General features: G+C 33.4%; 1 protein-coding gene and 1 long non-coding RNA gene across 2 annotated transcripts in view; one reads left to right on the top strand and one right to left on the bottom strand.

The window, feature by feature from the left end:
* LOC116775688 (protein stum) overlaps positions 1-16,352 on the top strand; it is a 31,197-nt gene extending 14,845 nt beyond the window's left edge. Inside the window, exons 3-11 of the mRNA XM_061525099.1 lie at positions 5,524-5,648; positions 5,799-8,037; positions 11,146-11,452; positions 11,835-12,061; positions 12,136-12,259; positions 14,402-14,528; positions 14,706-14,786; positions 15,217-15,330; positions 15,401-16,352. Of these exons, the coding sequence (XP_061381083.1) occupies positions 5,524-5,648; positions 5,799-8,037; positions 11,146-11,452; positions 11,835-12,061; positions 12,136-12,259; positions 14,402-14,528; positions 14,706-14,786; positions 15,217-15,330; positions 15,401-15,486 (3,430 nt within the window). The 3' untranslated portion in view covers positions 15,487-16,352. The remainder of the gene's footprint in view (positions 1-5,523; positions 5,649-5,798; positions 8,038-11,145; positions 11,453-11,834; positions 12,062-12,135; positions 12,260-14,401; positions 14,529-14,705; positions 14,787-15,216; positions 15,331-15,400) is intronic.
* On the bottom strand, positions 10,942-14,406 carry LOC133319730 (uncharacterized). Its single transcript, XR_009753250.1, has 2 exons — positions 12,590-14,406; positions 10,942-12,269 (listed from the first exon to the last, which is right to left on the bottom strand). It is a non-coding gene; the product is annotated as an uncharacterized LOC133319730 (long non-coding RNA).
* Positions 16,353-16,602: the final 250 nt, after the last annotated feature.

The following is a 16,602-nucleotide window of genomic DNA, read 5'->3' as shown; positions in this document are numbered from 1 at the left end:
CAATGGATAAACATTTTAAGCTTTTTTGTACATTTATTTTTAGATAAAAATAGGAAAAAATATATAATATGTACATCGCTACCGGCTGTTATACTTAAACATTCCTCTTTGTGATCAAAAATTAATTAATTTCCAAAGAGAATACATCCATGAAAGATGTTAAATTAATGTTTTAGATACAACACCTATATAATTTAAATAAATATTAACTTATAACACAGCTGAAACGTTAATAAAACCGTTCTCTATGCATCGGTGACGTGAAATTCACTTGATTCGCGTGAATCGAGCGACGTTTTGATTGGCAATTTTGTATGAAACCAAAACACTGCATTTATAGCTGCATGCGATAGAATACAGAACACTTATTATACACTCCGGTTGAGACGTGCTATATGTTATGAATATATGCAGATGTGTGTTTACATCTCAGAGAATATCTCCGAAACAAGTCATTAAGACGGATCAAGGTGTTAATACAGTCTTGGATACGGAGGCGAGGATTAGTCATATCACGTAGGATGAAGATTTGAGATGCATCTTCAATTATATTAATATATGTGGGTAGTTAACACTTGCGTGGACTGTGGAGATGGTATCTTCGGCACTATATGCAAATAATTTTCTAGTTATGACTTACGCAGATGTACATACATTAGTCAGTTTAATTGCATTGTAATCATATTATTCCATTATCAATAAAGTAATATTGGTACGTGTAATGTTCGTGGCAGTCATGAATCGTGTCTTATATTCCAGCACAGCAAACATCGCTCTGATAGTCAGAAACAGTTTCTCGTCTTGGAAAAGCCAATTAGAATGAAATATTGCTTATTATATGTATAACGTTTACACACGTTTTTTTATTCTTGCACTAAATAAATACTTCTATATTTTTCTTCACGTGTTCCTCGTGTTATAGTTGATTATGTGCGTAAAAATCGGCCAAATTTCATACAAAATCGATCATTTTGCAATGAAAAAGAATCAATCATGCGTTAAATTACTTTATGTATGTTTAATATTATAATGTACGTTCGCTAGATAGGGCTCCATTAAGCCTACACCTGGGTCGCAAGTCCCAGGCGGTGCTGAAGCTCCGCTCCCTGCAACGCACGGTGAATCCAGGGAATGCTGAGAGCTTTCGTCTCGTCACAGATAACCTTTCTTAAAACAATACAAATTATTTAAGCAAAAGTTAAGTTTGGTTGCAGATTTGATTACTAAATCCTCCCATAGCCGAAGTAACAGATTTTTCATTAACTGAAAATACATTTTTTTTTTATCTCTATAAAACTTTTAATTAAATTTTACAGGTTATATTATTACCAATTTATAATTATATATTAAATTCGAGATATAAAATCTTTTGAGCAATATTTGTTTAATAAAGACTCCACGCATACATTTTTAATAACAACACATATATGAAGCAAAAATGGCGTTTGTATTTACATATAGGCAGATTAACTTAACTACTAACGCAACTTGTACGTATACAGAGATATGTAAGGAGGTAAAATGAAATTAACTCAGGAATTATATTAAAAAATTATTTATTTATTACACTTATGAGAGATGTAATGTTTATATATCATACTATTAATATTATTCCAAACTTACACAATCAATCAATTATAATCTTGTGGGTAGAAAATTAACGAATTAGGGACAAGGCAATTATCACCCACGTGTGTGTGTCACAGGCGTCATACGTGTGTACTAGCGAGGAGCAACGCAATTATTATGTAAGGTTCAAAACAATTGTTACTAATCTCTTTGTCTGTACAAACGTACATATTAATAATATACTTTTTTATTTTACTTCTATGTCTTCCTTTATTCTTTTTATTACCTCACGTTGTATACATGAAGAGATTTGTTACAAATTAATGTCACGATACGGATGTTCATGGATAATAATTTTGATTGAAATCGCCATATTGCCGGCATGTTTTTATATTTTATTATGTGGAAATACTTTTAAACTTATCTAGCATTTTAACCTACGTTTTTATATATCCCAAAACATATGCACCGAGGATGGTAGATAACTTATTATTTTTTTTATTTTCATGAGCAAAACCATTCATTACCTATCATAAAGAGCAGCACCGTGTGCAGTAACTTGCTAATAACATCCAGTTAGTAATTTTATTAATTAATTAAACTTTAATTACTCGGTTTGAACATATACCAGGTACGGCTGAGACTCAAAATAATTCATTTTTAATATACTCGTACATACTTATAAGTAAAATGTTAATATACATAAACTAATAAACAAACTTTTAAACTAATCTTCTCATATATTTTAATCTTTTCATATGAGAACTTATATTAAAATGTTATACTCAACTCCTTATTTATGTATGTAAACCGTGAAATTCTTAACCCGCTGCCGCCTCCGCTACCGCTTGTTAGTGAATCCCCTCCCGTAACCACCGACGCGTAAACGGCGAAAGTTATGCGCGGAATGATTGCCATGACATTATGGTTTGCTGTACCAAGTGGAGCATCCCTTCACGTGTTGCAGCCTGGAGAGGATTCCTATCAATTACCTGTACTTCTTCATTTAATGTATCATAAAACATAATGTGATTTATTTTACTTGAAGTTACATCGGCATCAGTTATTGTAGACGTTATTTAGTACTACACTACTATAAGTTAATTTAATTTTATTAAGTTATCTTTAACTCTATTAAATAATCGTTTAAATATGTATAGTACTTATATAAATCAAGTCATTCATTTTATTATAATTAAACACTTTATTACGTGTCAGAATATCAGAAGGAACGAAGAACTATTTTTTTTTTTTATAATTCCTCATTAGCTGTAACTTATCTGTGTCCTTGACAATATTTATTCAAATTCAATGCAGATTGGTACAGCAATTGTATCCTAAAATAGTTGCGAATAAACGACTTTCCTTTATAATATTACTGTTAGCTCAAAACTTTTTCAAAGCATTTCGAATATAACATAATTTGAATATAATATCTTAACATATAATGTGTACTTACTTTGTTTATATCGCATCTCCGATGTTTCCAGGCGACTGTAATGAGGGCTGTTCGTTAAATAACCAAAATAAATACTCACCCATAAAAACACAACCTACTTTAAATGGCTTCTTCTGGTGACCTTCAAACGGCCATTCCATCTTCCGTTTGACACAATTTTCGGGGCCCTTTCCGTAGTATACATATATTAACATGTACACAACATTCTCGTATGAAATTATAATTTTTACTTAATAATTTTGGGTTCTTTGATTTTCATAACGAACCGTGTTATACAGAAAGATATAATGATTCAATACAATATTAAAGTATGAGACCGTCTGTAAGCAAACGATAAGTGGAGTCCTGGAATGCGTCGCCTTTCAATTGATACCGAATCCTGCAGTAAAAGTATAACGATTAGAAACACGTCATCAACTATAAATTACAGCACACAAGGACTTGTTCTTGACTTCAATTGAGGTCGAATCGGTCAAGCGTGATCCGACGATCTACGGAACTCTTAATGAAACGAAAATTTGTTTTATATCTCTATATTTATTGCTTATGTTGTGAACAACAATGTTTATCTGATCGATATGTTCCAGAACTTTCCATTTCCATAGAATCCAACTCTGTATCCTTCCGGTTCCAGAATAATATGTAAACAAATTAATATCTTTTTAACCAGCGAGACAAAGAAATGTTAGAAGTCCAACGTCATTGTCCTCGTGTGTATCTGTCTGTGGCACTGCAGCTCTCAAATGGACCGACAGATTTCGATGCGGTTGTTTTCATTTTAAAGCAATTATCCTTACGATGCTTCTTATCTAAGTTTAGCCAACACCTGGTCAGCAGTGTAAGATTTCCATCTCTTTTCCACAGTGACGTCATTTTGGCGTATGATTACTCGATTAAGTGATTCATGTTGCTAGTGCAATCGTGAAAACACAACGATTGTTAGGTTTTTGTCTTTTATTTAACAAAATATTATAAACTTTTTATTAAAACATTGAAGTGTCTAAATCTTTTTATATTATATTATCTGGATATTTACGTTCAAATGAGCCATCGATGCTGAGAAAGGAAGTTTAACAAAAATTCTTTTAGTATATGCTAAGCTAATGACGTCACAGATTAATGAACTGCCTGATGGTTTGGATGAGACATAATTTTTTGATACAACTATGTGTTATTATTATATATTACGGAAAATATTACTAAAGCAGTGTTCTATTACACAGTCGGTATAAAGCCTGTCCTACATCCTTGACTTATATATTAATAACTGTTATGTAGGTTATCACTGAATTATTTGAATTAATTAATTTTGTTTAACTGTCTTGTTATTTAATAATACATTGGTAATGTTCCCTCTCATATATGTAACTGTTTAATTTACTCTTATTTACTTCTTATAGTATAGTTATTAAAGTTTCTAAATTCTTTTCTACATAATTACTTCTCATCCGATTTTCTTTAAGTATAGTATGTCTTTGGTCTTTGGTTACAGTGCCGTATAACGTATAGACTGTTATCCTTACCCTGATTGTGGATAGTCAAACAATAAATAACTATTACCAGGTTTAAAGTCATAAACTTGGAACTTCGAACGTGGAAGAAAAGTGGAAACTAATAATAGCGCTAAAACCACTGTTCAACCAAATGTACTATTTTTCCCGAAAATATGACTAAGTTGTTTAATGACAAAACTTATTTAAAATTCTCTGTTTCCACTTATACCAACTAAATCACAAAAGTGTAGAAACAAATCTATTATATGACATGATCGATGAATTCGAGTTACGAAAATTTGCACGAATATGTTCAAATGCCATAAACAATGCCAAAGCAATAGATAAAATTATAAAATAGGTACTAATATAGCATACGTTACAAAGAGTATAGTAAATTCATTATAGGTCAACATAATTTTAATTACGTTTATAAGTAAAGATTAAACGTCCAATAAAAGAATAACCTTCAGAGCTGATGAAGGTCATCATATACTCAATATTTCATGTAAAATGGTCTTATGGAGGGAAAATATATGAGTAATACACGCCTCGGAATAATTTTCTTTGCTGAATTTTCGTCATAAATTTGAATATCACAAACATGAAGTAAGTAGTTTCATGATAAATAAGATACAATTTAAACGATCATTGGTGTCTTTTGTCCCGGGGATGCCATATTTAATGTTCGTATATATATATAAACAAAAGTAAATAATAAATATATATATTTATATGTCTATAGCACAGAACACATAAAGTAATCAAGAAAAAATCTGAAATGATGATTGTGAATAACAATCACCTAATTTAAAAAATTAAATTACCTAATTTAACCTGCACTCGTTAATTGCTGAGAAGCTTCTGTACAATTTTTAAATAGGATTTTGTGACCATAAATTCTGTATAGTATTTTGGACACTTAACTGATGAGTAAAAAGCGATTTAAAAGTATCAAGAGCCTTAGAATATAATAATTACCATACACTCTCTCTGTTCCAGTACAACAGCCGCATCGAAACGTAAAGGCGAGACCTCCTTCGCGATCATCGCAGAACCTTCGAGACCCAACAGCCCCCGATCACTACCAGTAGAGATACGACCCGGCAGAGTTTCACCTTTCAAAGGCTAGTATATCCATATATCAAAATAAAATTTTACTAATCAATAACTTTTAAAGAAAGTCAAGCATAACGTTGTATATCTCACCTCAGAAATTTTTACACATGCTTTTTGCTCTACCCTTGGTTTAATAAGTGATTAATTTTCTTTTTAAGGTCGCGGATTCAGAGAAGAAACATCACGCCACAATACGCCAAAAACATCAGCTGCCAATTCAAGATCAAATTCACCGCCGCGAAGAACTCACTCACTATCACGAATAGACAAAATGGCCCAAATGGCTACACTACCCCCACCGGGGCCGGTTCATAGACCGCCGAGAGATTTTCTTAAAGAAAACATGGAAGAAATTAGAGAGCTCAGTGAATTGAACAGAGAAAAGAATGAAGCCGAAGCCGAGAAGAAGAAAGTAGAAGAAGAAATAGCTCTGTTGAAGGAAATGGGTCTTATAGACAAGAAAGGTGAAATAAAAAGCGTAGTAAATTCCAGAGCAAATTCTCGAAGCAGTTCGCCTAATAAGTTCATTTTACGATCAAGATCCAACTCACCTTCAGCTATTCTACTCGAAGCTAGGAGTTCCGAGTATCTTAACAAAGATGGAGGGAAACCTGTATCTCATCGTTCTAGAGTTCGATCGATATCTAAATCTCAACCTCAATCTGGTAATGGATCTCCAAAACATTCTAAAATACCGACGAGACAAAATTCAGTTTCTCCAACCAGGTCGAACTCAAGACAATTTATGGATAAAAGCCTTTCAAAAAATCAGAGGCACATATCAAACAGTACCAGTAGTATTCACGAGTCCATAAGGATAGGAAGTACGGTTCATGACAAAAGGGCCAGTCAAAGTACTGATCTTTTGAATATCGGACCGACTAATATTAAAAGTAAGCCACCGATTTCTCCTGGCAGAATTGGACCACCTCCCTCCAATAAATCAATAAACCCAAAAAGATTATCACCAATAGTTGGAACACCAAGTAAGAGTCCTCTGGAAGATTCTAAGCCTTCGTCAGCAAAAATATCGGTTAACTCAACAGCTACCAAAGGCACTAAACCTGTTAAAGCCTCTGGCAGTACTCCGGCTGCTTCTAGATTAAATTCTAGACAGGCAAGTAAAGCTACCAGCCGTGACACCAGTCCAGACAAACGTAAAACGAGTACTGGAGTATCTAAAACGAACAGTATTACGAAAACTGCAACAAAGCCTCCTAATACACGTTCCAGTCAGAAACCTCCTGTTGCCAATAAATCTGAGCCTAAAAAACCTATAAGTAGAACGAACAGCGTAAAAAACTTAAGTAGAGCTCCAAGCACTAAAGCATTAAATGAGAAGCCTCCTTTAAGTAGACAATCGAGTAAAAAGGATATAACTGAGAAAGCAAAACCGGTAAGTAAAAAGAACGAGATGACGTCCAAAGTCGATGTTACTGAAAAAACTGTGATGAAAACAGATGAAAGTAAAAATGAAATCATTGAAAATAAAGACAAGAAGGACGATGACAATAAAGTGGATGCTAATGTTGGAGACTCGATCGAAAAACATGACAATGAAACTCAATACGATAAGAAGCCAGCCGACACGGAAGAACTTGTTATAATGACTAAGAAAAATGTTGTCTCTATGACCACTGCGGCAATTACCTCTCAACCATTAGAAGTTGTAGCGACAGTGACGAACCAGTTACCAGCAGCTCTAGAGAAAGCCAGGGAAAAGGCGGAGATTGAAAGGATCAGTTCTAAAGATTCATTACTAGCAGTGGAAGATGAAAAAGTGACAAAAACTCCAGAAGAAACCAAAGTAGAAAAAGAAGACAAGAGAACATCAAAAACAAAATCGGAAAAAGCTTTTGATGAAAGTGTTAAACTTAGGCCGTTACAGCCGCCCTACAACAACCCTCAAGTAGAGAGAGTGAAACAAAAAATAGACTCCATATTAAAAGAGCCCGAAATATCGACAGAAAATATTTTAGCAGCTGCAAAACAGAAGGAAACACCGAAAGCCACTGCCGATAAAACTAGAGACTCCATTAAATCATTAAAAAGTGATATAATAGAAAAGAAAGAAAAAATAAAGAAGCAAAGTGAAGAAATTACAGAATTCAAAAAAGAAGCGAGCAAAATAGTTGACAGCATCATAACACCTGTTGAAGAACCGAAAGAATTAATGGAAAAAACAAAAGATGAGATTAAAAAAGACATAGAACCGATAGTGAAGGTGGTGAGTGAAAGGAAGAAGGAGGTTAAGGCAGACGTGGAGAAAATGACGGAGACCTTAGTACAGGGGGGGCCCGAGCTGGAGGTCCTCAGCTCCAACGTGTCCACACCTGGAGCGGCTGGGAAGAGGAAGGTGGCTGACGGCGCATCAGACAAGTCTCACAGCAATGGAGGGTGAGTCGATTCAAACATTTCAAACAATAATTATGAAATAAATCCCCCTTTAGTTTTGTCTTCGTAGATTAGATATACCTATCTATATGCACAAGGGCTTTTTTTCATATATATATTCATTATAATACAACCAGTCTATCTCTTCGTAACACAAGGATAACAAAACATAAAAATGTCCCATTTCAAGTCTATCACAAGACAAGTGGACTTTCTCTTTAAATGAGACTAATAATATTCTTTATAACCAAACATCTCATAATTTTCTATAATAACTCCTTTTTCTCTCTGGAGAAGTACTTCATCATTATAATTACTAGTAGTTAGTAAAGTCTTTTCATTCAACTATATAACTAAAACTATATTTTATTTAACTCACAACACCCATTTCCTTTATAATTATATTATTTACTTTCTATATAATAGTTGTGTAGTCACATCGCTATGAGCAGTGAAAATATAACTCACATGGGATATCTTATAGCTTTCTACGTTACTGAATATTTGAATACAGTCTAGAGACTGATGTTTAGTACCACATAAGTATAATTAATGTTGGCGGACAGTGTTATAAAATTAAGGTTTGTTTTCTTTTCATATAATTATGAGGACAGGAATACGTAACAAAGACTGTCGGGCTGTATTAGAAATCTTCTAAGTTTAACGCGATGTGCATAGTTTTTGCTAATTTAATTATCTCTCACCTCTCTACCTAACCAAATACTTTTAGTACTGATACTAATATTGTAATCTCATATTTAAATAACTTACAATTATTTAAAATACAAAGCTTTTATGATTTATATACACTACACAATTATCTGAACCGAACCCGTCAGATTCTCCTGTTCCCAATGACATTTAACTCATATATATGAATAAAAAAAGCACATACACGAACCTCCTTGTTTTTGAAGTCGGTTAAAAATGCAATTTTCTTTAACCATCAAGAATTGGTAATTAGTTTTTTCAAATTAGTTCGAAATAAAAACAATTTTCTTAGAAAAACAAATCAACCGTAAAGCGTGACTTCTGTTATAATTCAAAGTTCAACTACAATGTGTCCGCGGCGAGGGACTGGGTCCTTGAGGTGTTACTTATACATACATATGAGACTCTTTGTATTAATATAGAATTCATGATTTTTGAGAACATTTTAAAGAAACATTAAACATGTTACAAATACAAGGCATAGTCACGTGAAAATTTTAATAGATTTTTCTATTTTATTAGAACTAGACACTAGATGGCGCTTTTTTACACATTACATAAGAATGTAGATTTTATCCAAGCGTTTCCGAGCCACGATGCATACAGAATGATAAAATGTCAAGTAATATGATAATGATATAATAGTCAATAAAGATGAAGAAAATAAAAAATCACGAAATACATAATAATTTTAAACTCCTACAAGATTGTAACTGACCGTGCTAAATGTAGCCGCTTTATAATCAAGTAATATAGTCTCTATTTCCATAGCAGTAAGGCTTATTTATAAATTGTCAGTATCGAGCGATATCGTGACTGCCTTCATAATAACATACAGCAAGGGTTGCTTCTTGATACTTTATCTAACGATAAATATTAGATTATTTTTTTTTAAAGTTAATATGAAAACATTTATTTATTTTTTGCCCCACGTCGGTCGCCACTTTTGATTTTAATCAGTTTAAAAGCAAGGTGACGTAAACAACGATATATTATACTTAATTTAATATCTCACTATCCTTCGATAATACCCCAATATAATTTCGCTGAATCACTCTACCTTTATTTAATTTCCGTTGCGATAAAAATTACAAAACCCTATCAGCCCTATTAGTCAGTATGCGGCGGATTAATTTCAGTTCTAAGTAAACAAATTGTATACTTTGGAACAATTAAATATTATAAGAAATTTGTTAAACCATTTTGTCATATTTTAATACCATTTATGTTTGTTTGTGCTTATGTATAAGGTTTTTATTCAGTATTTTTTTTTAATTTTATGTATATCAGTATTTTCCATATGACCTTCCGTGACCTTCTTTTGTCATTATTTACGTGTGTACATTTTTAAGCATTCGATTCTCCTCTTGAATCACAATAAGAAAAATTTAATCTTAAATATTATTATAATAATAAAATTTAGTAAAAATTTCATGAGTTCTTAGAATAAAATGGCTTTCATAACGCGACTGTTTCAAACAATTCCTTAACAGATCGCATAGCACTCGATGCTAACGAGTCCACCCTTAAGAATTAGTTCACGCTAGTTCGACCTCGGCCGCCTTGGACACGCGTCGCCTACAAAATGGCGGGAAATTTGACAGTGACATATATTTATTATCTGTGCGATTTGACAAGCGGATAATGATGATAGTGATATACAGACTGTTGTTGAATTTGAGTCCAAACTTCTTCGTTTTATTTTTTATGCAGCTTAAATAAAAAGTTCGCAGTGTAACTACAATTAGATATTAAATATGGTCCTTTATACATAAATTAAAGAGAAAACATTAGAAAGCAAATATTGATATAAACAAACATGATTCACAATAGAACTGTGTACATATTGCCAAACGAATTACTACCGAAGAGATACAACGATAGCGGGTATATCAAATTATGTTTTTTTTTTTGTTTTTTTTTTTTGTGGTTTTAACAGAAATAGAGAATCTTTTATAAAGAAAATTACTAACTTTGTCGTTATTATATTTTAGGGTCGGCGGTGAATCAGCTCTTATGAGGTAAAATTAGCGATAAATTAAAATAATAGAATGGGGCACGAATTTATACATTAAGTTACAACAATCATGAATCGTGTCTTACGCATACCTATAATAAATATGTCAGTACCGACGTTACAGTCTCAGTTCGACCAAAATTTTCTTTTGTACTCATTTTTGTTTTATTTACAAAACGTTTCAGTGATATGATTTTAATCATATATTGAATTAATAAATGAAAATACAATAACTTAACTAAGAAGAAAGTTACTTTAAACCAGTTAGCTACGTTTTCTTTTAAGTTGACCTACCTCACATTAACTGGCATAATTCAAACTAGTTCGTTTCAATTGAACCATGTGTAATAAGCATTGTCCGTTGATCAAACAATATCGGCCAGGTTCCCTCAAAGTACGAGCACCACACCAAAACCACCGCCACGAGCACATCGAGAAGCGAAAGATAAATCACCACCAGCTCAGGAGGCACAGGCGCCCCAGGACGGAACCGCCAAGACGAACATTTGTACCAGGTTTATTGGAAAATGTAGAACTGCGTGCTCCTGTTGCACCAAAACACAATTAGATGGGATAGAAGAACAAAGAGACATAGACGAGGAGCAACCAGCGAAAAAACATTTTCTCCAGAGATTGAACTGCTTCAAGAAGAAGATTCCTGAAGAAGATATAGAAGCTGCAGCTGGGAAAGTGAGTATTGTATAGAAACAGAACTTTATTACTACGATGATTTAAAACGCAAAATTATTCATTTCAAACTGAGACACAGATGATAAATATTACTTGGACCCAAAATTAACAATGAACTGTTGGTGTAATTTTTAACTCAAGTTCTAAGTCAACTCCTAGAAAAAAATGTTAAACATTTTAACTAAATCAAAAACAAAAGTACTTTGCTCGACTCTAGGAGTGTTTGTGTTGTTGTAATTCTACAATGAATAACATCAGCTATATCTAGCAAGGTGAATATAGAGTATATATTGAAACATAATTTTGTCGAATTTAAAATTTTCACTTCGAAGAGATTTTTTTCACTTTTATTAGTACATAGATATCAAAATTCTTCCACCAGGGAACTACGATAGAGTTTGAAAGCGAAACGAAAAGAAAACGTAAAATACGAGACGTGTTATGTGGGTGTTGTCGTCGTGACCGTGTCGCCGACGTGTCGGAGCCGCGTGCCGTGGACGTGTCGCCACCCGTCACGACATCGGACGTGGTCCAGGAGGGAGGATGCTGCGGGAAGAGGAGGGAGATCGAGAGGAGGGACAGTATCCTCAGCGAGCAGCCGACATCCAGGTGAGATATGACAGTTTAGCGCCAGCCAGTTTAGGGAATACTTCACAAATCTTTACAACTGTTCTTCCTTGCAGCTGCTGCAGCGCTTTCAACCGCTGGATCGTTGGTGCTTGTCGTCGCTCGTCCGAGGGATCCTCTAGCCGTCGCACCAGTCTGTTCTCCAAGAACAAGAGTCTGTCACCAACACTACCGCCTGAGGTATAACTGTCTGTAAAAGTCAATACGTTGATAGAAAATTGGTTTAAAATATACATTTTGCTAGGTTTCATGACAAAAATAGCGGCTACAAGGAAGACAACTTTTTATTATTATATATTGTTCAACATAAGATACGTTCCAAAATAATTATTTATAAATTATAAAATAATATAAAAAGTGCCTTAAAAAAACTCTGCTTCACGTATTAGACTGTGGCTGGGGACTTAGAGACAAAAAATAATGTTTAACTTTCTCCTTGGAAACGAACGAAGTAACATATGAAAACAAAAAGTTTAATTTGAAACAAAACAAGCTGAGTCCATGCCTCACCTGTGATTGACCTGGAAAAGGCGACACAAAGAAATCCAGGTTAATCATCTGAAGGAAGGACGTACATGTAGTCCACGCGCTGATCGCGAGAATTAAGAAAGTCCTTGAATAATACAACGTTATTGCGTGTCGAATTACTTAGCCGTTCGTAAAGTCCGCAACAAAAAATTTAAAGACATACGAAGCTTGACTAACTGAACAATAATATATATTTTTTTCTTATGATTATTCCAAAAACTCATATGGACGATCTCCTACAGTAGTATTACATGATTTTAATTCACTTCTCACTCAAACAGCACTACTAATTATATACAGAACATGAACTCCCGATATTTAGTTGTGACACGCGACGTTGACTCAACTTATAATTTTCTTCATCGTTGTACATGAATTACACTCAAGACTTCATGATTATAACTATAATTACGTTCTGCTAAAACAATTTCACATGTCTGATGCAAAAAAGCGGCCGATTTACACCAACATTATTATTAGTACAAAAAATAAATATGGAAGAGATTGTAAAGAAACTTAACAGTAGTGTAGCTTTCATAACAGTAAGGAAAAGCTTTTAGGCTCACATAATGTTCTAGAGAAACTGTGGACAGGTGACGCCGCAATACAAAGATAGTCTATAGATTTATTATAATACACTATGTTGTTACTCACCAACACATTGAAAATCGCATTGTAATAAAAGTCGCACCAGACGTTAACCCTTACATTGTAATATAAATAATTACTGACTATTATAAAGCGACAACTGACATTGAAATGATATCTATTTCACAATGATAAAGATTTTTTTACCTATTTCTGATTAATGATACTATGTCTTAATGCATAAGATTAAATTAAACTACGTAGTAACATAACCAAGACCATTATTACCCTCGCAGTATGTGTATGTAATTCCCCCGCGAATGTAATATAACAAATGGGCCCTGGAAGTTAGACAACAATAACCAATGGATATTGATTTTAATCATTTTAATAGTCTAACAAAATTTCGTCGTTCATTACACTTGTTTAGACCATTCTTGCATAAACCTTCCATGCAACTCGCTATACAAGTACATAGGTTAATTAATTCAGTAAAATGAGGTCATCATGCTTAAAGGACATATCTTCGTCACTTCCATCACCGAAACCAAAAATAGTTCTCACTAATGACCAAAAGAGTGACATTACATTAGTCAGTGAAGATGATGAGGTTGGTAATTTATATGAATATAAATTTATATTACTTCCGATAACTTGTGATAGTTAACTTTACAAAAACAGAAGGCAGAAGAAAATGTCACGGAATCCATTTTGGTATCAAATTTCTCTTTTAATATTAAGCTTTTCACCTTGCAACCTTCAGGTGATAATATTCAGCTTAAAGTGATCCCAAAACAAATTGTTATTCTTCAGATGATCCGATTTTAGGGTTGAATTTATAACAATAGTGCGCATAAAAACATTATTGTTTAAATATTCTACAAGATCTTAATTATTAAATTATATGTGTGTGGTGTAAATGTGAACAGGCCTACCCAATGTATACCTTTATTTTGTTGTTTAACTACTTTACGCTCAAACACTTTTCTTTGGCTCTCGGATTTTCTGTTAAAATTATCAACCGCTTACAGACCGTTTAAAAACGATAAAATTATGCACCCACAAGAAACTATCCTGGAATGATTTGAGCTCGTTGGTTCACGTCTCGAACACAGAAAACAATTTTTAGAGAATACTAATAGTTCTAACAGATATTATGGTTTTATTTTGTTCTATGCTCAAAATCGTTGTACTATTATCACCCAGGATACTCGCAAGAAGTTGGATTCATCTCTGATCGAACACACGAGTGCGATGCGCGGCGCTATACCCGTACTGGCCTTACCGCTGGCCGTCTTCTGTCTGATTTGTAACATCCTAATACCGGGACTTGGTAAGTATTAACAATGGGTACCATGCTATGTGCACGTTGAAGAATCAGTCAGGGAATACTAAATAGATGAAAAAACATGCTTAGACAAATAGTTAATTTCAATTAATTTAGAAATAAAAGGTAAATATTTTAGGATAAGTGTTTTCTTTAAGTCTTAAGTTTTCGATTATTTTCCAGGTACTATATTCAGCGGCTTGTTTTGTCTATGTTTTGGGATTCCCCGTTTCGGTGTTTACGACGGAGCAAAACATAGAATAGGTAAATAGATGTGATATGGCGTACTTACGAATATCTTCTGAACTAATGAGATCTAAGATTTTCGCGAGTATTCATTTAAATGAAACTAGTATTATTCGGATTTACTACGCGGATTTTATTATTTAAAAACTACATAATCCCGACGTTTCGGTTGACGAGACGAGGTGACTGCCCGTGATCACGGTTGCTGCAAAGTAACCGAAACGTCGGGATTATGTAGTTTTTAAATAATAAAATCCGCGTAGTAAATCCGAATAATACTAGTTTCATCTTCTGAACTACCATAAGTATCCCAATATCAAAATTAAGAACATTTAAAATATATGGAAATAAACAAGAACATTACTACTAAAGAATGGAGACATTATTCGTTTTATTATCTGAACTGTTTCATATCCAATACATTTAAATATCACCCTCGTGTCGCCAGGATCCCTGGTGATCAACCTGCTGGTGGGTTGCAGCCAACTGTTCACTGTTCTGTTCTGTCTGGTGGGATGGGGCTGGGCTATCTGGTGGGGAGTCATCATGGTGCAGGTTTCTCGTAAGTATAACTAATAACATTAACCATATACTTATTCAAGTACTGACCATGTTTTATATTAAATTCTCAGGTAAATACAAAAAATTGAAAGCAGACGCCGCTGCAGCGGAAGCGGAAGCTCCTCCTGTCACCAACAACAACCACACAAGACCCTGATTTATATATATATAGGTCGGTTAAATAATACGAACATACAATAAGTAGACGGACTAATAAAAATGTACATACAAAAAGGAGCTTATTTGATCGCGTTTTGGATATCTACGGCTAAAATGAAAAGATAGTAATAATTCGTTATAATACTATAAGACAAAAAGACCAGACATAAACTGCGTTGTGTTTTCATAGAAAAAAAACTTTGAAATGTGGTTTAAGATTTTTATACATAATTAAAAGAAAATTATTATTATTGTACAGTTTTCAACATTTTTTGTGGCAAAACGGATCTTGGCTTCTGCTGGTCAGAAGATTTTTTTAAATCTACAGTTTTGTCGACTTCCAGATAAAGTTTTCGATCAGTGGCGATCTTTGTCGAGTAGACGTTTTGGTAGTACTGTATAGAACACTGGCAACACTGAAATAAAAAATATTACAAAACAAAACTAGTGTTGCCACAACCAAAATAAAGCCCCAAGTGCTTCTCTTACTGTAATTTTATCAATATATATTAGTGTATAAGGAATAAACATTTTAATTATCTACAACTATTATTCTGTGTATAAATTGTAATACACAGGAGACGAGGTTACCTAACATGTACGGTCGTTAAGGGACATATAAACGCAACAACGGGACTCATTAAGATTCCTACGAGATAATTTAAATATATAAATAAATTATAATTCCTCTGTACTTTTATAATAAGTAACAGTTTACAATTTAACTCTTATGATTATTTATTGACGGGGTTCTTCCACTATGTTATTTTAACAACCGAGCGACTCTTGTTCTGTATATAGTTGTATCGTTCTTATAAACTCGCAGTTGCTTGTAACAAATGAATAAATTTTTTATTACAACCGCACCGGCTTTTATTCAATACATTATAAGAGACATTCTGATAATTTTTCAATATATGTAAAATACGAGCAGTATGCAAACTGAGAACTTATATGTTGGACTAGCCGTTACAGTCGGCGTAAAAAATAAAAGAAAAAACAAAAAAAATATTGTACGCGTAAGAAGCGACACTTCGTAAAGTTGGAAGAAAAACAGGAAGGGTCGAAATTAACATTAACATTAAATTAACATTACTTACAAGTCACAATCAAT

This window comes from Danaus plexippus, chromosome 27 (genome assembly GCF_018135715.1).
Source record: "Danaus plexippus chromosome 27, MEX_DaPlex, whole genome shotgun sequence".
Taxonomy (NCBI): Eukaryota; Metazoa; Arthropoda; class Insecta; order Lepidoptera; family Nymphalidae; genus Danaus; species Danaus plexippus.
The sequence above is the reverse complement of the archived record's forward strand: the minus strand, read 5'-3'. Positions and strand labels throughout refer to the sequence as shown.